This window comes from Chrysemys picta, chromosome 2, assembly GCF_011386835.1.
Source record: "Chrysemys picta bellii isolate R12L10 chromosome 2, ASM1138683v2, whole genome shotgun sequence".
NCBI classification, from domain to species: Eukaryota; Metazoa; Chordata; order Testudines; family Emydidae; genus Chrysemys; species Chrysemys picta.
In genome coordinates this window covers 99,170,002-99,191,164 of record NC_088792.1, presented here as the reverse complement: position 1 = coordinate 99,191,164, position 21,163 = coordinate 99,170,002, and the positions used below count along the sequence as shown (strand labels likewise).

General features: G+C 39.3%; 1 protein-coding gene and 1 long non-coding RNA gene across 6 annotated transcripts in view; one reads left to right on the top strand and one right to left on the bottom strand.

Moving 5' to 3' along the window:
• LOC135981418 (uncharacterized) overlaps positions 1-21,163 on the bottom strand; it is a 93,965-nt gene that overhangs the window by 23,057 nt on the left and 49,745 nt on the right. For 2 of the 3 annotated variants that reach the window (XR_010598413.1, XR_010598412.1), the window contains 2 exons: positions 18,155-18,222; positions 17,397-17,999 (listed from right to left, as the gene is read on the bottom strand). This is a non-coding gene — a long non-coding RNA (uncharacterized LOC135981418). Of the gene's footprint in view, positions 1-17,396; positions 18,000-18,154; positions 18,223-21,163 lie in introns of those variants that run through there. The other variant, XR_010598414.1, reaches the window with a different exon arrangement.
• Positions 1-21,163, top strand: part of EGFR (epidermal growth factor receptor) — a 225,145-nt gene that overhangs the window by 190,059 nt on the left and 13,923 nt on the right. For all 3 annotated transcript variants that reach the window (XM_005287322.5, XM_042842790.2, XM_065583859.1), the window contains exons 18-23: positions 1,358-1,480; positions 2,828-2,926; positions 8,911-9,096; positions 15,628-15,783; positions 16,616-16,691; positions 18,545-18,691. In XM_005287322.5, the coding sequence (XP_005287379.2) occupies positions 1,358-1,480; positions 2,828-2,926; positions 8,911-9,096; positions 15,628-15,783; positions 16,616-16,691; positions 18,545-18,691 (787 nt within the window). The remainder of the gene's footprint in view (positions 1-1,357; positions 1,481-2,827; positions 2,927-8,910; positions 9,097-15,627; positions 15,784-16,615; positions 16,692-18,544; positions 18,692-21,163) is intronic.

Genomic DNA, 21,163 nt, shown 5'->3' with positions numbered 1-21,163 from the left:
TATGTTCAGTGCAGGGAGTGATAACCTGAGAGATTACTCGTACCAACCACTCCACATAGACAACAATGTCAGCCTGAATGTAGAAATCTCCCTTAAAGCCGTTGCAAGACAATGTGTTCACCATGCCGGATAAGAAGTGGGCTCTCATGCTTCTTGTACTAAACTTTATACACTGCATGGTATAGACTTCATATGGTTGTAGTATTATCCTCTGGGTATTTTACATGTGAAACACCAAAATGCATTATCCAGGATCAAAACAAATCAGGTATGACTCTTCCCTTTCTCCTTCTAATTCAGTTTTAATAAGCTACTAGCAAATTGTATTCACAGTTCTACTGAACGTCCTGTTTCACTCGCTAGCTTTGCAAAATCAAGTGATAAAAGTCCTGAAGCTGCCCTACTTTTTGCTGCATTACCTAGCAACCTTTTAAGAGCCTCCATATTCTACAGTTGTAATGTTATAGCACATATTGTGTTTGGTTCACATTATACATTTTGTACTCCTTAATATGAGAATCGTTAACTGAAACAGGAAAATGCTGGCATACAGAAAACAGATCTGTATCAGGCTAAATGTGTGCTTCCAGTTAGGAAAGCTATTCAGGAGAAGGACACAACAAGATGGTAGTAAAAGAGGACTTTAAATATTAGAAAGGCGCCTACTTTCTCATTTGTTGTTTCCTTAGAAAAAATACTGCAACAAAATTCAAATCAAATAAATAAAATCTATTAGTCAACTTAAAACCCCCTTTTTTGCCTGGATAACTAGATAATCTTACCTTAGCATTTGCAGTAATTCCCTATAATAAGCATAGAAACTACTTCTAATACCATAGTAAATTCATCTAGTTAAGCAAGGCAAAGCTACAAAGTTTCAGGGTGACCACAGTGTAACCTTTTAAAATGTAGATAGTTAACTTCTGACTTATTTTTAGAAACGAATCTTTAATTAAACTGGTCAGCATTATGTGCATGTTTTAAGGGTATAAATTTTACATCCTAAAATGAACAATAACATCTCTCCACTTTCTTTTAAAATTTTAGTTACCATGCCAAGGTCACATTCTGCTCTCACTTATGCTACATCAATCTGGTGTAATAATTCCATGGACTTCATTCTTGTCTCATTTATACAGGTGTAAATCTGGAGTAACTCCACTGAAGTCATGAACTCTGGAGATACTCTAGATTTTCATAGCTGTAAGTCAGAGCAGAATTTACCCCATGTATACTTCATGTGGGACAAAATTTACATTACTGCCAACAGTTTTTGCTCAGTTTCAATAGTTGTGTGCTGCTTGCTTCCTCCTCTACAGTATATCTTTCTAAAGTCCAATTCCTTTGTACACAATAGCTCGTTGAACCTTTAACACCAAGTGGCGAGGCGCCAAACCAAGCTCTTCTGAGGATTCTAAAGGAAACAGAATTTAAAAAGGTCAAAGTTCTAGGCTCTGGAGCTTTTGGTACTGTTTATAAGGTAAGACCACCATGTTTTTCTCACCACACACACGCACACAAAAGCCATCTAAACAGTGTATGCATTGGAAGCTGAAAACATAGTCATGGGGGGTTTTTTGAGTTATTTTCAAATCATCTTTAGCTTGGGCCAGGTAAAGTAGATGTGTGAATCTGCGTGGGTGTGTGTGAGATTGAGAGAGAGAGAACACACAAGAAGTTTTTCATAAGATCTTATGAGAGCCATACAGCTGAATATGGAGCCGATGTGTCTATTTTAAAAAGTACCACTGCCAGAAATACTTTCTTAGGGATGTTAAAATATTAAGAGGAGAAATCAAAGTATGGCCAACTCAGTCTACTGTGCTAAGCAAAATTTTTATTTTTTTATTTTTATTTTTTTTTTATCTTCTCTTTTTATTTGTGGATCACTTTTATTGGGTCAAAAGAACCCCACAGGGTTACAGAAAAGCAACTGGAGCCTTTCTATTGTATCGTTGTGCAGAATGATTTCCCTCCCCCGCCACACTCCCATTATTCTTCCTTCTCTAGAGAGTATCTCTCTAAAAGATTTCTCAGTGAGGAAGCTTCAGGGTTGTTTTACACCATTTGGTACTGAAATGTAAAATATAGATTTAATTATCAAATTTTAAGTTTAGATACTTGGGGGCAGATTTTCAAATGTGCCTAAGAAATTTAGGAGCGCAAATCCCTTGTGTGCTTTTGAAGATTTGCCCTTTTGACCCCAACTACCCCTCTGCCTAAATGATTATGTAATGCAATAGACGATGAACAAGAAACCATTCTGACATGAATTTACGTCTCATAATATATATAAAGGATTGGATTATTGTGTAACCCTTGGAGCAGGCTGGCTGAATTTTAGTTTCACGTGAGAAAACCCTGATTCCCATCATTCAGTAGCTTATAAATTAGAAGTGACACAATAATCAACATAGTGAAAAACGAGTTCAGCAAAGACTAGTAATGTCCAGTTGTGTCCAACTTGCGTGTACAATTGCTGTGATTGTTAGCACTAATTAGATATTGGTGCACACATATTGCCATTTATGCATCTTCTGGGCTCATTGCACATGTGACTCAAGGTAATTGCACATGCATGTTTTTGAAAATCAGGCCCAAGAGATTGAGACAGATGCCATTCCATTAACAAAAGTCTACCCAGAGAGAGTGACTGCTATATACCTCCTTCGCTGCCTGCTTAGCCTCCCCTAATTGTTGCTTAGAATGTTTCAGTCTGGTCTGAAAACATCATACATATAAATGTAAAAACGTGCATTTGCAATTACCTCAGCGATAGTGAATCACTGGGTTAAGGACCTAGGTAACCTTTCTTCTTCTTTTATAGGGGCTCTGGATTCCGGAAGGAGAGAAGGTTAAAATTCCTGTTGCTATTAAGGAATTGAGAGAGGCTACCTCCCCAAAAGCCAACAAGGAAATACTTGATGTGAGTTTTCATCTTTATTTGGTACTATTAAATCTTTGCTGATGGTTGTTTTAATGGGAGGAAAAATGAGAGGAAGATTGTGTCCCCAGAATACCTGTAGCACTGATGACATTTGCTTTGCATTTATATCAAGTGCACAAGGCATCTTTAGCCTTTGAAGAACTGATTTTCAAATCAGGGTTTCCTATTGCCAGATATAGTGAGCTGGTGTGGAGAAAAGACCAAGATAATTGTATACAAATACTTGAAGGGTGTAAACATGTAGGTAAATGGTGAGAAGTTGCAGAGCTCTCTAACGCTGCTCCCACTGAACTCAGTAGGAGACCCATCTGCTGTCATTGTAGTCAGTGGGGGGTTTACCATTGACTTCTATGGGGGCAGAGTTAGACCAAAAGCAGAGCGCTTTTTGAAAATCCTACCTTGGAATGGTACAAGCAATAATGACATGAAATTTTAAAATATCAAATTAAGACTGATTATCCATTAAAACATTCTAACAGTGATATCTATTAGACAATGGAACAATCTGCCAAGAGAAAGTGTGGAAACCCAATCACTTGAGATGTTTCAAATAAGACTGGACAAAGATAATAGTGTGACACAATCTCTCCAATTGCTCTCCCAACTCCTCAGGGCTTTATAGAAGTTACGGGATCTAGCTCTAAACAATGTTAAGCTATTTTTCTAGCAGCAGAATAGTTGATGGTATTTTAAAATGGAATGAAGATGACAGTATTTTAGGCTAATAATTCCACTCTGTGCCTGCTGTGCATCCCCTCAAAAGTGTGGTTTTGAGATACAGCAGTCACCATTAAAAAATCAACATTTGTTGACAACTGGCGCATCCTTAACCAGGCCAGCCAAATCCTGCAGCCACTCTGTTTGTGGTTGGTCTGTGGGTACCACTGCATTCCCTTTACCTCCCATGGACCTCTTTGTGCATAGGTCATTAACTAACATTGTGCACAGGGACCTTGATTTAGTGCTGAGGGGCATGTTAAACAGTGAGCTTAAGGCAGAGACCATCTCTTTGTTCTGTATTTGTACAGCACCTAGCACAGCAGGGTCCAGGTATGTGACTGGGGTTCCTACGTGCTATGATAATACAAATTATAACAGTCCACTAATGCTCTTTGGACCCTGATATTTCAGAATATCATAGATTTAAATGCATGGTTACATAGGACTAAATTAAATGTTTAAAAAAAATAAATCTGTCTGGCTCATGTGCCACGGAAACTGTGAAAAATCATCTGGCCATGTGAACAAATCCAGGGACCACAGAAGCCAGTTGGATTTTATTTTGTTTCTTGGATCTAGCCCATAATTACAAAGGGGAAAAAAAAACTCGTATGAATTCCACTTCTAATATGCTTGGGCAAGACAGACACTCAGTGACTCACAGGCAGAGCTGGTCTGTGTCTGGACCCCTTCCCAAGCCCCAGGCGCTATCTACACCAGCCTGGAAGGGGAGGTACATTGCACAAGGTTTAGATCTGGTACAGGGTACCTCCCACACTGTGCAAGGGGAAACGGGGGATGGAGTGTGATTCTGAGTCACAATCTGCCTCCCAGGGCTGCTCCAAGGGCCACCCAACAATGTACTGCCCCTTGCTTGGAGATCACGGTATACATATTGTAGAAAAAAAAATGTATGCATATGCTGTAAATATCCGTGAGTGATAAAATATGCATATATTTACATGGATGAACTATAAACCCAGATCCAGGGATCCTTGAGCTTAGGGAACAATCTGGTATTGAGGCAAATCTGAACTTTGCTGTTTGAGCCTAACTTGTGTGCATATATACACATACACTTTATGTCATCCAAGAAAATTTCTATTAAAAGAACCTGAAGCTTGCAAACACAAGCAAAGGTTAGGAGATGCCAGTATAAAGGTTGCTTATGAAACCCCTGTGTGTGTATGCATTTTATGGTACAGTCTTTAATTACATCAGTGATACTCAAACCTCAGTGGTTCAGGAGCCAAATTAGCAATCAACATTACCCAAAAGACTGGGGAAATATTTAGTTTATATATCTCACAGCAAATAAGTTCAATAACTCAGTGCAAGTTGATAATTTAATTGGTTAATAACATAGTAAAAGCCTTCTGATTTGTTAATACCTTAGATTGGTTAATAATTAAATCACGTAGTGTTTTAATATCACTTGCTGCAAAGAGCCACTGGAGACGCATTAAAGAGCCACTTGCAGCTTGAGAGCCACAGTCTGAATATCACTGAATTACATGATCACATACTATTTGTATGAGTCCTACTAAGCCCCTGCAGCCCAGGGCTGGAGCACGCTCAGTGGCTCAGTGGGACTGGTGTATGCACAGTCTGGTCAGCACATACATAGCTGTGAGAGGCTGAGCGTGCTCACTACAACTGGACACTCCTGAGATTTTAGCTTACAAACTCTTAACAAGTCTGAGCATGCGCAAACTGTGATTTCGCAGAAGCTTGTAACTTGGGTAATTTGGGGAAATGTTCATGGGAATGGCAAAAGGCATTTCCCTGGCACCATGGCAATCCCCCTGCCAAATTTCAAGATCCTGCCCCAAAAGCATGGAGGTGCTAGAGCTTCTCAATGAAATGGTTGCAAGCATTTTTTTTGAACGTGGGCAAAACACTATATTTTTCCCTACCCTCAGTCTCAGAAGTGACTGAACTATTTTAGCTGAAACTTTCAACAACAACAACAACAACAACAAAAATCCGCCTGAGACTGACACCCGGCCTGGAAAATTTCAGCCTAAATGGTTAAAGTTTGGCAAAATGATAAGCAACTGAAAACATAGTCTCACAATGGGGAGGTATTGGGCAACCTTAGCTATGGGCCACTTACAATAAAGCACTTTTGAATCCTCATTTCATCCTGGAAAAACTTTCTATTTCATATATATTTTAGTGTATTGATATGGCACATCATGTTATACATATACTGTTGAAATACAAAAGAAAAGGTGGTTACTTTCAGGACCAATATGTCAAACAAAATTCCTGCTGATTTAAGTTCTTTTACTAAAAGCTGGCTATGTATTCACAAACACCGTCCATATATCTGCCCTCTAACAGGCAGATACAAACAAAGGATGCAACCATACTATCAACCCTCTGCTTCAGGAAAACCTATGGCAAAAGGAAAACTCACTGATATTCCTCCTCCTGGAATATTTTTAGCCTTACTTAATAACAGAAATAAAAAGGACATTAAAAAGCTGATGTAAACTGTTATGGAGAAAATAATACAAACTTGACAAAAGCTGCCTTGGACCTAATTGTACTAAATTCATGTAGAGCGAAGGAAGGGTTAATTAATAAGCCAAAATGATTGCCTCTGCGTTCAGCAGATCAAGCTATTCCCATAGCAGGACAGTAGATTGTGGCCTGTGTGCTCTTCTGAGCTATCAAAGTACTATTTTTTTTAAACAAAGTTCAGATATCGCCACATGATCTTTTTTTTTTCTTTTTCCCATTGAAGTAGGATTCTTAGCAAGCGGCTCTTACCATTTTTAGCACTGTTTACTTTTTAGATGACTTAGTTGATGGAATTCATTCCACATTTCACAGGAAAAGAAAAGATACAAAGCAGTGGGAGCAGAGAGACAGAGAAATAAACAGAACTTCAAAAAGATTTTACTGAACAACTCTCCAAGGTCACTGATCCCTTGGAGATAGTGGCTAATTAATTAGCCACTTTCTGTAAGAAGAATGGCTAGGTATTCAGCATGTAAAACAGCATTTGTTCATATTCAGTTTATTCTCCAGCCACAACTCTCGTTGGCTTTATTAGGGCAGGGCTAATTCAGGAGATTTGTTACGAAATACCAAGCATAGTTGGAGCAGGTCAGAGCGTACCTCAGAGATTTCCAAGATAAATAATTGAAACAAAGACTTGCTTTAATTTAGTAAAATATTTAAAGAGACCTGTGACTGCACAATGGTTCCATTATAAGTTCAATGATTCTTCAAAGAGGCTATGGCCTATTTTACTTTGCAGTATCAGATTTAATAGGCAACGTCAAATCCTGGAAGAACTCCATACTCCGTGTGGCCCATACACCCCCTCCACACATTCAGTTCCCAATTTCCCAGCGTTGAGGTCTGCTCCTTGTAGGCTGTGAAGCAGATGGGCAGTGAGAACAGCTCTGAGTTTGCAGATTTTTCATTCAGCTAAAATGAATTCAATATGGATGTGAGACTAAAGAGGAAACACTACAAGAAACAGACTTTCTTTACTGCTGTGCTTACATGGTTTTTAAGCCCACTGGGATGAACATAATTAGTCCTCTGTTCATATGGAATCATTTTATAGAATGTGTGAGGCATTGAACCAAGAGGTTCTATATAAATTAATCTGAAAACCTGTATAATTTAGTAGAGAATGACATGCTTTTCTTCTAATTTTTAAACCATGTAGAACTTAATTGGCAATTATATCCTTCAACTAGAATTCTATAGGTTAGTTTCAGTATTTTGTAGTAAGGTGATCATTTTTTATCCAGTTCTATAGTAATCTTCTGTGATCCTTCTGTCCAGGAACCCTTTGTAAAGGGCATCATGAGGGTGGGTTATGTGTCAAACAAAAAACAGAGTTATCCCTCAAAGCAGACCTCTCAACATCATTACCTCAGTATCATGTAATAAATATCATGTGTCCGTAACACATATCATCCTTAGGTTGGCAATGTGAAATAACAGTGCAGTGGCAGAGGAAAATATTGCTCATGGATTTCAGATTTTTTTAACGTCATTGCATAAATGTGCTTCTAACGATAGCCCCCTGCCAGCCTCACAACTAGGTGACATCTGTTAAAAGCCTGTTAGATGTTGATTAAATTGCTATCATATTGCATTTCTTAAGCCTTTCTAAAGAGCAGAACATTTTCTACCTCCACCACAGACGTGTCTCGACTTTGTTTGCTTGCATGTTGTTTTGGGCTGCCATCTGTCAAGGGTGTCTGATGTCATTCCAGATGCGGATTTAAATGCTGACCTAAAAGTTCACTACGTGGAAAATTTCCCACTTAGTTCTGTATTAACTTTGTGTCATAAAAAGAATAACCAAAAGCAATATCCTGTAGATCAGGAACAAAAACAAGTAAAAATATGATGGCTAAACATTAAACCTGATTTTTCTATAGGGCCTCCATTTTTGAGTGCATAACTTTGTGCTTGCAATTCACAGTGGGTGTGAAAACTAGCCTGCAAAAAATGGAAGTCCCTGTTTAAAAACCAGACCCAAAGATGCTCTAAAGTCAGGAGTGAGAAGGGGGAAAAAACCTACACTGGAAGTTAATAATTGAATGCCATAACTGGCCATTGCATGCACAAAACCTTGATAGATATTTATTTTTCGCATGATCGTGTTAATGAATGCGCATGGTAGGTGAGCACTCGCTCACACGTTTTTGAAAATCAGGCCCTAAAGTTCTATCTAATTACAAGGCTGTTCTGATGGAAGGTTGATTTCATCCTGGCTCCCAACTGAATAAAAATGCATTATAAACACCTTCATTGTATTGCTTACATTGCCATAACACATAAAAAAAGCTTTACCAGTCAGGGCCAAGACTTTCAAAAATGGTTGCTTAAAATTAGGCTCCTAAATATGTTTCCTGATTTTCAAAAATGCTGTGCACCTAGCAGCTCCCATAAAATTTTAAATTATTAAGTCCTGTTAGGTTTTTGTCTCTGGAAGGTTGCACTGAACATACTGCTTGGTATACAAGAACCAGGAAAATGGGTGGCCCTGGTGCCATTTTAAATGATGTCTTAACATTCAGAATCAGGACCTCTCAGTGCAGTGGAAAATATGCATTAGAGACCCAACATTTTACAAAAAGGTTCAGAATTCAGGAAAATGCCAGATTTTTGTTTGTTTGTTTTGTTTTTACTACTGCCTCTTGCATCCTAATATTTCTGTCATACATGAGGGACTGTTTCAGGATGTCTTCTCTTTTTCTGATCAGGAAGCTTATGTGATGGCTAGCGTTGACAATCCCCATGTGTGCCGCTTGCTGGGAATCTGCCTTACTTCTACCGTCCAGCTCATCACACAGCTTATGCCTTATGGCTGCCTCCTTGACTACATCCGAGAGCACAAGGACAACATTGGCTCCCAGTACCTTCTCAACTGGTGTGTGCAGATTGCAAAGGTAAATGAATGGCAGCACAATCCATCCAAAACTCTGATCATAACCGGAACCAAGAGATCTGAAAGTATGTAATCTAGCTATACTCTTGGTCTTTGTATTTTACCTGAGGATAGAAAGGCTTGTTGTACTTGATACTAAAGATAACAACACTTTTCATTGTGTAGTACTTTAGATTTTCAAACCATTGTGTAAATATTAACTGATCCTCAGAACATTCCTGCACAGAACAGGGTTATCACCACTGGACAAATGATGAAACTTGCACAGATTGCAATTGAATGACTTGCCCAAACATGATGCAGTGAATCAGTGGCAGCAGGAGGGATTAGAACGTGGCAGTTCTTCACTGTTAGTCCTGTGTGATACCATGTTACTCCCCCAATAATCCATAAATGGTTCATTACAAAATACTATTTCTGTCATGCTGTGTCGCATGTGTCGCAGGACAAATGTGATGGTAAAATCTCTTCTGTGTTGGAGATTAATGCCCTGATTTTGCTAACTGCAGAGGAATGGTGATCAAATGCAGAGCCTTTTGCTACTAAAACACCAGCTCATTCTGATGCTGGTTGTTTATGACCGAAAGACAGTGCCACTAGGTGGTTCTTCTGTAGCGTGTGTGCAATAAGTTGGTATATACCTCTACCTCGATATAACGCTGTCCTCAGGAGCCAAAAAATCTTACCGCGTTATAGGTGAAACCGAGTTATATTGAACTTGCTTTGAACCGGAGTGCGCAGATAAAAGATATGTAACTAATGCAGCCCTTTAAATGATCTGATGTGTATTTTTAATCACGTGGAAACAATCTTTTCACACATCAGCCCACAAGAACACTGCTTTTCCGCGTTATATCAGAATTCGTGTTCTATCGGGTAGCGTTATGTTGAGGTAGAGGTGTATTTAGCCCAGTTCCAGTGGACGTGTATCCATATAACAAAATCAGTATCACATTTGGCACAAATTGACATGTCAGATTCAGCACAGAGACGAAGGAGGAAAGGCAGCATGGAGACTAAATGATATTCTCTAGCCCTTAGAAGTAATCCTCCATTTTAGGGCTGTGCCACCATGGCAGGGCAGTGTAGGGGATATTGCACTGCTCCTACCTAGGCTCTCTCTTTTCTTTGTATAAACAGAGAAGGCCTTTTTCCTGCGCAGTTCATGCTACACCTGTCACAAGCATGAGGCTGCTTAACATTTTTTAATATTCAGTGATCATAGCCATTTGCAAGGTGTCACATTCGAACAACCTGTTCAAACTTTGTTTACCTTGACATTTCTGTAATTTGATTGAAACCCTGTTGCTCTGACATTTTCATTTAAACTGTACAATGTCAATATGCTGCCTCTGTAGCTTTGGTGTACAACTTGAAAAACGTAATTAGCGTGGGAGGGACAAGAGAGATGTGTGTGAATAAAGACAGGAAAGACTGCCCAAATTAGCAGAAGGAAAAACAGTAACTTGGAGATTCCCTGTGCTTACAAAAGAAAAAACCAGCAGCATCAGTAATCTCCCTAACCAGCAGAAGCTTGCATCTGCTGTGTTAACATTTCATAGTGGGTCATTTACAGCACCGACTGTATATTCACGTACCCATTTATCATGCATTTGTATATTATTAACCCAATTATTCCAAAGAATGTTGAGAAAATAGCTGGAGTTACAGTTAATATAAAATCAGTGCATAATAGAGCAACTCAACATATAAAATCGGCGCATAGTAGAGTAACTCAACATTTCAGCTTTGTATAAGCATGAATTGGGACTGCACAGAGCACACAATGGATCACTAGAAATTAAAGTAATGTTGTTTACAAGGAAAATCATTAGCCAACAAGATGTATTGGCTCATTGTCATCATTTATTGATGGCATATGCTAAGTAATGATCTTACAGTCAGTTCTGGGATGTTCTTTAGATAGAGTTATCTTCATAAATTATTCTGTCCCATGTAATGCAGATTTACGGACCTGATTAAATAAGTAAGTAAATAAAACTAAACTACTGTAGCTCATGCAAAAGAAGAAAATGAGGGGCAAAATAGGCCTTATCCTGAGGTAGCTGTGGGTAATTTTGTTGGAATCTAAGTCAGCATTTTCCTTTCTTCATAGAAGGATTTGTCCTGGGAGGAAAATAGTGGTTGAATGTCTAGAGTGGGGAAGAGGGAAGAAGAAAGATAGGGAGCTTGGGAAGCACATAACCTTTCCATCTTCTTTTTCTAAATCCCTGTATTACAGCAGTTACGACGTGTACCCATTATTAAGGTGGTAGAATAGTTCCTATTCTAACATCCCATTTTCAGTCACTAAGTGAAGCATCCCCCTTGTGAACTGACTATTCTATGTTTGGGCCAGTTCCAAGGTGACTTTTTTGGAAAGCTGGAGAAAAATCCCTTTAGCCATTTTAAGGTGCAGGAGGATGAAAAACAGTTATCTCATTTTAAAATATCATTGCAACATGGGTCATTAGTAGGGTGACCAAATGTCCCGTTTTTATAGGCACAGTCCCGTTTTTGGGGACTTTTTCTTATATAGGCGCCTATTACCCCCCCACCCCCGTCCCGTTTTTTCACAGTTGCTATCTCATCACCGTAGTCATTAGGAAGAGGTTGGTGGGGGGAGCTAAAGGGAGGGAGCAATAGATGTAGTTTCTGTTATCTTTCTTAATGATACTAACAATCTCTAAGATGCTTAGGTCCCTGTAACCCTCTGGTTGTATTATATTCATTTCTGTAATACCTATTTTTAAATTAACCAGAACACATTGCACACTTACTTATTCTTAATCCCTTGAGACCTTGTACACATTCCAAGTTTGCCTGCTTTTGATAAACATACTGAAGACTTTTGATAAACGTACTGAAGACTTCAGAGATGTATCCACAAACTACACAGCTCCTTTTCCCTCTAAGGCTTTGGTAGTGTACTGAACACAATACAGTAAATAAACTTTATTCAGTGTATCATGCAAATCGCCCCTGTTTCTAGTCTGTCTAATTTTAAACTGATTACAGCACCTTCCTGATTTTGCCACTTTTAGAGATTTTATCTCCTCACTACATTTCCCATCTTCCCCATTATTAATTTCTCAGGGGACAAAATTGGTCCCAAAATTGTGACATCTCATTAGTTACACTCTTCTGTGCAACTGAACTGTTACCATTCACAATTGTTAGCTTCTGTTTGATTTTCATGCCAGTTTACCCTCCAACTCAGAGCAACTCCCATCTTCACAGCTACTAACTGACCATCTACCATAGTCTTTTGTGTGGTTCTTTACTAAATGCTCTTCTTAAAATCCACATAAATAATGTTATCATTTCTCCTATCAACATTTTCTTTGTTACTACATCCATAAATCTTGTCCAATTTTTAGACATGATCTGCTTCTTTAAAAACCCATACTGTTGTTTTTTCTGTAAATCCTAGCAAATCTGTTCATCTCTCTTAACTAACAAGCAGGAAACAAGCTCCCTTATGGACTCTTTCACAGTTTATTTTTGTTTCTCTTCCTGTGCCTTTGAAATCATTTTTTAATATATGTTATGGCTCATATATTTCATTAGTGTACAGAAAGACTAGCTTTCAGATAAAAGGGTTTTGAAGACCACCTTTAAACTCAATGACTACAAAATGGGGAATAACTGGCTAGGTGGTGGTGGCGGTGGTACGCTGAATAAGGATCTGGGGGCTATAGTGGTTCACAAATTGAATATCAGTCAGCAATGTGATGCAGCTGTGAAAAAGGCGAATATCATTCTGGGATGTGTTAATAGGAGTGTGATATGGAAGGTAATTGTCCAGCTCTACTTGGCCTTGTTGAGACCTCAGCTGGAGTACTGTGCCAATTCTGGATGCCACACTTTAGAAAAGATGTGGACAAAATGGAAAGAGTCCAGAGGAGAACAATAAAAATGATAAAAGGTTTAAAAAACCTGACCTATGAGGAAAGGTTAAAAAAAAAATCTGGGCATGTTTAGTCTTGAGAAGAAAGACTGATGGGGGGATCTGATGATAGTCTTCAGATATATTGAGGACTGTTTTAAAGAGGTTAATGATCAATTGTTCTTCATGTGCACTGAAGGCAAGACAAGAAGTAATGGGCTTAATCTGCAGCAAGGGAGATGTAGGTTAGATATTAAGAAAAACCTTCTAACTATAAGGATAGTTAAGCACTGCACTGGAATAGGCTTCCAAGAGAGGCTGTGGAATCCCCATCACTGAATGTTTTAATGAACAGGTTAGACAAACACCTGTCAAGGATAGTCTAGGTTTACGTGGCCCTGCCTCAGTGTAGGGGACTGGACCTGATGACCTCTCAAGGTCCTTTCCCGCCCCACATTTTTATGATTCTGTGCGAAGAAAAGTTGTTGAGTGGCTTTAAGAGTGTATTATAGTCCTCTGGTTTATAATATGTAAATCCTGATCCTGCACACAGTTAAGAATGTGTTTAACTGTATATATGAGCAGCCCATTGTCTTCTGTGTAACATTAAGCATGTGCATAAGTATTTGAAGGATCAGGATCTTAAGTAAATTAATTTAAGACTGATTCCTTGCCTCTCGGCTGCTTTGAACCTCTTTACCAAAACTGATTTAGCAGGATAATTCTCTTCTTCCAGACTAGATCAAATGATTTTTCCAATGTAGGATGTTTTTTTATTGATAGCTCAAGATTCTTTGTTTCAAAAGCTCAGCTCATTAAAGTTAAATTTATTCAATTACATTAACTTACATAGTGGCATTATGCCAGTTTGCTGGGGTGGTTTATTTTGGCAACATTAACCGCCCTTAGTACATTGATGAAGTTTTGCTTAGAAACTTCACTATAAGATTTGATGGTGGTCCAGCTTAATGGTGGGGCAAGAATGGGAGTGGGAGTTGGGGAGAGAATGACTCCCCAGATGCTTTGTCATCACATTAGTAGGATCTTTTTCGTGCTGTGTGTGTAGACTGAAAGTGCTTTCTGTATTAACTGTTCAAAAAACAACAACAGGGAATGATTGTAGTTCCTAAAAAGGATCTTGAAAGAAGCTTAACAACCTGAATGTTTCTCTCTTTTAACGCATTTCACACACACAGGGGTGAGGGGGGAAAGCTCCACGGTCAGAAATAGATGTTAGGATCATGGCATAACAAAAGTAAACCAGCACTATTAACCCTTTTATCTGCCTGAAAGAGCTTTACAATCAATATGGAGAAAGATGTCCTAGTCTTCCCTAAGAGGGAATTGTATAAAAAGAGCATACATAATATGTCAAGTGTTCTCTGGTCACAGGGGTTACTGAAACTGTTTCAAGGGGAACCTGAAAAAGAGCTGTGTCATTGATCTCAGACATAAAAATATAGGGTTTTTTGTTTGGTTGTTTTCCATCATCTCTGTGACAGTATGCCTGAGTATTACCAGTTACAAAACAGGGTCTGCCACGATGAGGCAGAGAATCAACTGCTTGGTATTATTATTTGTTTTTGATTGAACTGGAAGAAGAGTCTAATGATGTATTTTAGGGTTACCATATTTCAGCAAGCAAAAAAGAGGACGGGAGGAGCCCCGCCCCTGCCCCTCCCACTTCCCGCCCCCCCAGAACCCCCAACCCTCCCCCCGTTCCTTGTTCCCTGACTGCCCCCTCCTGGGACCCCAGCTCCTAACTGCCCTCCAGAACCCCACCCCCTACCTAAGACTCCCTGTTCCTTGTCCCCTAACTGCCCCCTCCTAAGACCCCCCCCAACTGCCCCCCAGGACCCTACCCCCTACCTGTACCCTGACTGCCCAAAACTTTCTCCACTCCCCCCAAAAATCCCCCCCCCCGTTTCTTGACTGCCCCCTCCAGAACTTCCCTGCCCCTTCTCCTGCCCCCTGGCCCCCTTACCCTGCTGCTCAGAACAGGGTGTTGGGCTCTGTGCGAGCCGAGCCGGACACGTGGCTGCGCTCCCCAGCACAACAAAACCCGGTCCCTGGCCCTGCACAGTGCTGCCGGACCGGGCTGCAGGGGAGAGCTGCCGGCTCAGAATGCAGGGCGGATCCGGCTCCTCTACAGCTGCTCCAGAGTCCAGCCCGGGACTTTCCTGCAGCCCTCCCAGCCGCTCGCTCTGCTCTGCCGGGGGAGGGGGGAAATCCCGGACATTGTGAGTGCTTTACAAATTCCCCCCGGACGCTATTTTTAGCACAAAAAGGAGGACATGTCCGGGTAAATCCGGACGAATGGTAACCCTAATGTATTTATAGTATATGTGACTGTATGTATATGTGACTGTATACTGTATGTATATCGACATATGTATATTAACATGGTGACCAAATTCTACTCTGAGTCACACTGAACTCAGTCCGGTTGCACAGAGCGGCATTTGGCCCATTGTTAGAAAGTAACATCCTGTATGTAGATTTCTTGGGCTTGATCCCAGTCAAGCTGTGCCCATTTACCCACGCTGCAGATCTGACCCTTTATCCTCCCCTCTCCTGTACAGAGTGAGTGTGGATGGTAGAGAGAAAGAAGTATGCCAATTGCATGTCATATGTATATTGTAGGGAATGAGCTACTTGGAAGAACGTCGCTTGGTGCACCGTGATCTGGCTGCCAGGAATGTCCTTGTGAAGACTCCTCAACATGTGAAGATCACGGACTTTGGACTGGCAAAACTGCTTGGTGCTGAGGAAAAAGAGTACTATGCAGAAGGAGGCAAAGTAAGAAGTATCAGAGAACCATCTTTATGTGTTTCATTGGATGTAGATATTTGCACTTGTGTATGAATCTTCATTTTAAAAATGAGACAAACAGGGTGGGATTTTCAAAAGTGCTCAGCATTGGCTTAATTCTGTTCCCATTGTAGCCATTGGGAGTCCATTGATTTTAATGCAAGCAGAGTTAGCCCCATGTAACTTCAGTGAGAACAGAGATAGGCCGATGATGAGCCCTTTTGAAAATCTCCACCCATAATGTCTGGGAAAAGCCAAGATGAACTTTAAAAAAAGGGCAAGTCTGAATTCTGTCATGTAGACAATACCAAATAATGTGTAGTTTATGAACAGAAAGGGAATACTATATATTTATATATGAAGAAAGGCCTGTCAGATCTCATTCAACACCCCAGTTTGAGGGAATATGCTCTACTGAGAAATTCAAGAGACGTGCTTGTGAATATTGCAGAGAGAATAAATGGAAACCATCTGATCTCCGATTAGTCTTCACTGTACAGCCTGGGATTGGATTTGTGCCCTGATCTGATATGAGATGTTTAAACAAAAAAAATCTTATAAAAGTTCAACTGTTAAGAATTTTGTAAAACTGAGTTATCAGAGATAATTGTACTAGAAAGCAAAATATTATACAAGTTCCCAGACTGAGAGTGACAAATCAAAACAATGATAATTGATCCCTGTAAAACTCAAGTTGCTTGCTGTACCTCTCAGATTTTCTGCCTACGATCAAATTATTGATATAAACAACTCTGTTGTTCTAACAGTATTGCTCCTAGATTTGAGGTAGGTGTCTTATGACTTAACTGGATCTTCCTAGGTTCCTATCAAATGGATGGCTTTGGAGTCCATTTTACACAGAATCTACACCCATCAAAGTGATGTCTGGAGTTACGGTAAGTCTAAAAATGTGATCGTAATGATTTTAGATGGGTGAGAACAATTGTAAGATTTGTTGCGGACACTACACAGCCAATTTTTCTCCAGAAATTCAGTCATCCTTTTATGATACTTATAACATGGTCTTATACCAAAATGATGGGAAGAATAAATATTAATGATGGGCCAAATCTTGAGCTTCTTAACGAAGCAAAATTCCCATTGATTTGAATAGGGAATGAGATTTTGTCCTTGAAAGAGAGACAGTCAAATTGTTTTTATACATATATACACATTTTGGGGGGATAGGGAGGAGCATGTTCTTTGGAGAAGTTGTGCAGGTATACTTCCCAAACTGCACAATGTTAAAAGTAACCAACCTCCCTAAAAAGTAGCATGATAACGGGAGGTCAGCAAGGCTAGCCTAAAAGCTAAAACCATTGTGGCAGATTGACAGATTGTGTAAATTGGGCCAGATGGTCAGCTGATTTAAATCAGCGCATCTATTGTCTTCAATGGAGCTACGCTGATTTACACCAACTGACAATGGCTAGAAGTAATTACCATCCTGAGTCCATGAGCAAACAAGTGACGCAATACCTAAGTAGAGTTCACAGTATGCCACAGGGAATATATTTAAAAGGTTGATAGACTCATAGCCTTTGAACTAAAACATACAGAGACTATTGCAATTGAAAAAAGAAGAACAGGAGTACTTGTGGCACCTTAGAGACTAACAAATTTATTAGAGCATAAGCTTTCGTGGACTACAGCCCACTTCTTCAGATTGCAATTGAATAGGTAAAAGATTTGTTTTCTGGAAAATAGCACCTTTAAGGTAGGCTGAATTTTGGGCTTGAATGCCCACTACATTGCCCCATAGGTGTTTGCATCAATATTTGATTCAAAAGGAAATTGTGTTATATGGTCATTTAAAACTCCATAAAGTTAGGTTGTTAGGACACCAATCTCCTTTATGTAGGAATATACACTAATTGTTTTTTTTACTGAGATCATACCTGAAAATTCATTGTATACACGCTTCCTGGAGTAAGCCAACCTCTAATTTAGGGGGTTTAGGAAGAAATTTTCCCTGGGATCAGGTAATTTCATAATGGCTGTAGCACTGTTTCTTTCACCTTTCTGTGAAGTGCTTGGAGATAGGTAGACTAAAAAGACCTTGGGTCTGATCAAGTATGGAAATGCCTGACCCACGTTCCTATTAATCCACTTAAATACATTTTCTTCACATCCAAATTCCTATTTTAGGGCCCATGCAAATGGACAGCATCATGTAACGGCTACAGCATGGAATAGGTGATGTGCTGAAAGAAAATATTTTGCTGCAGTTAATTTAGAAATCCTTCAAAGAGAGGAGATATTATTTTACCTCCGAAGAGATTATTTAAAACAATAACAAAACTTTTATTTAAAAAAAAAACACTTTGTGGGTTGGAATCAGTAATTAGCAACCTAATACCTTTCTGTTGTGAAGAGGTGAAGTCGTGAAGTAGAGTTGAACATTGAGATTTTACCTTCTGTAAAACCCTAAAAAAAAAGAAAAAGAAAAGAAAGAAAGAAAAGGCCTGATTATTTCAATTTGTTTTGTTAACTCGGACCTCATTAAAATAGCTACATCTGTAAGATGGAACATTTTCTTCCTCCATGAACAGTTGGCAAGTGAATAAACAATGATGACCCCTTTAGTGAGCCTTAGCAACTCTAAAACAAAGGTTAATGCCTCCACTCTCTCTCTCTGATACGTGCTGTTCCTAGGCCAAACAGACCAGGTCTGCTGTGCTTTGGGAACATCATGAATCCTTGCTGACCTGATGAGATTCTAACATTGTCCCTTTCTCCTATTCTTCAGGTGTCACTGTTTGGGAATTAATGACATTTGGATCAAAACCGTATGATGGCATCCCAGCCAGTGAAATTTCATCTGTCTTGGAGAAGGGCGAGCGTTTGCCTCAGCCTCCTATCTGTACTATTGATGTCTATATGATCATGGTCAAATGTGAGTTCAGTTCTTGTACATGTCCATGTAGTTCATATTAGTAAGAAGGAAAATGGTTCTAGTTATGGAACATTTGCATGCTATGCTGTATTACTGAGATTCACAGGAAAACATGCCTATGTGCTATAGGAGAAGAGTAACATCACTGTGGTATGTTCAGACATCTCATCCTTCAGACAAGACAGCAGATTTTTCTTTAACTACAGCTCAGAGTCCAAATTCTCATTTCTCATCATTGTGGTGGTGAGCAGGGTATAAAAACTTAGATTACACCAGTGTAAATCGAGATTAACCGTAGAATTACTCCAGAATTACTCCAGTGTTGCTGAGCTCAGAATATAGCCCCAGGTTTCCAATTTTGCACACTGACTCATCAGTCCTGACTTCTCTTCCTGTGTTTTCATTTCATTTCATTCAATAACAAACACAATAGGAAAAAATGTCTGAGAGCCGCAGACAATCACAATATTAATGGCTGCACATGAAGACTTCGAGTCAGGATCCTGAGCTTCATAACTGGTCTGACCCCCAATTTTTTATTACTTATACTCAGACACAGTCATTACAGTAAATGCACAGGAGCTGGCAGATTTGGTAAAGCAAGTTTCTGCAGCATTGGTTCCATGTCCTTATTACTGTAAGTACATTAGAAGACATTCACAAGCAGCCCACTAGGTGGCATTTAAACACTTTCTTAGATAAAATGTACAAAGTCATCAAAGAGGTTAAACTTTTCTTTAACTCAAAGAATTTACTTCTATTAATGTTATGGTTTTAGGAGTCTCTGAATACATACTTCTTACTACTAATAATAACAATAAATCACTCATCCAAAAAGGGTTAGCCTGCTAAAATGAGATCTTGACAGATCTAATGGACATTTCACAACCTCCCTTAGTGCATGGTAATGAAGCATTTATACCCATGCTATGCAGACAAAGCACTGACAATGATACTTCACTGGAATTCACAATATTTCCTGATTTAGTGTAGTTCTAGAAATATTAAGCAGCAAGTTAAGACAGGTCTGTGGTTGAATACTGATAGTGATTCTACTCAATTGGGGGTTAGGGGGAAATAATAACAGAAAATGTGGGTGCTTAAAGACTTCTTTGTTTTGGTTTTCACCAAGAAGGTTGGCAGTGATTGGACATCTAACATAGTGAATGTCAGTGAAAATGAGCAAAAAGAAGAACAGGAGTACTTGTGGCACCTTAGAGACTAACAAATTTAAAAAAAAAATTTCATGAGGTTGATGTGAAAATGAGGTAGGATCAAAGGCTAAAATAGAAAAATAACAAGTTTAAAATTACTTAGATGGGTTAGATATCTTCAAGTCACCAGGGTCTGATGAATTGCATCCTAGAATACTCAAGGAGTTGACTGGGGAGCTATCTGAGCCATTAGCAATTATCTTAGAAAAGTCATGGAAGACAGAGAGATTCCAGACGACTGGAAAAGGGCAAATATAGTGCCCATCTACAAGAAGGGAAATAAGGACAACCTGGGGAATTACAGACCGGTCAGCTTAACTTCTGTACCTGGAAAGATAATGGAGCAAATAATTAAGCAATCAATTTGCAAACATCTAGAAGATAATAAAGTGATAAGTAACAGTCAGCATGGATTTGTCAAGAACAAATCGTGTCAAACCAACCTGATAACTTTCTTTGACAGGATAAGAGGCCTTGTGGATAGAGAGGAAATGGTAGACATGGTATATCTTGACTTTAGTAAAGCTTTTGATACTGTCTCGCATGACCTTCTCATAAACAAACTAGGGAAATACAATCTAGATGGAGTTACTATAAGGTGGGTGCAAAACTGGTTAGAAAACCATTCCCAGAGAGTAGTTATCGGTTCACAGTCATGCTGGAAGGGCATAATGAGTGGGGTTCCGCAGGGATCAGTTCTGGGTCCTGTTCTGTTCAATATCTTCATCAATGATTTAGAAGAAGAGCTCTGTGTAAACTTGAAAACTTGTCCCTTCCACCTACAGAAGTTGGTCCAATAAAATATATTACCTCACCCAGCTTTCAAAACTGGGACCAGCATGGCTACAACAACATAGCAAATAACGATTAGTAAGAAGATAGTTAGATATGTTCATCAGTGATTTAGATAATGGCATAGAGAGTTTGTGGATGATACCAAGCTGGAAGGTGTTGCAAGTGCGGTGGAGGATAGGATTAAAGTTCCCAATGATCTGGACAAACTGGAGAAATGGTCTGAAGTAAATAGGATGAAATTCAATAAGGACAAATGCAAAGTACTCTACTTAGGAAGGAACAATCAGTTGCAAACATACAAAATGGGAAATGACTGCCTAAGAAGGAGTACTGTGGAAAGGGATCTGGGGGGACATAGTGGACCATATGTTAAATATGAGTCAACAGTGTAATACTGTTGCAAAAAAAGCAAACATCATTCTGGGATGTATTAGCAGGAGTGTTGTAAATAAGACACGAGAAG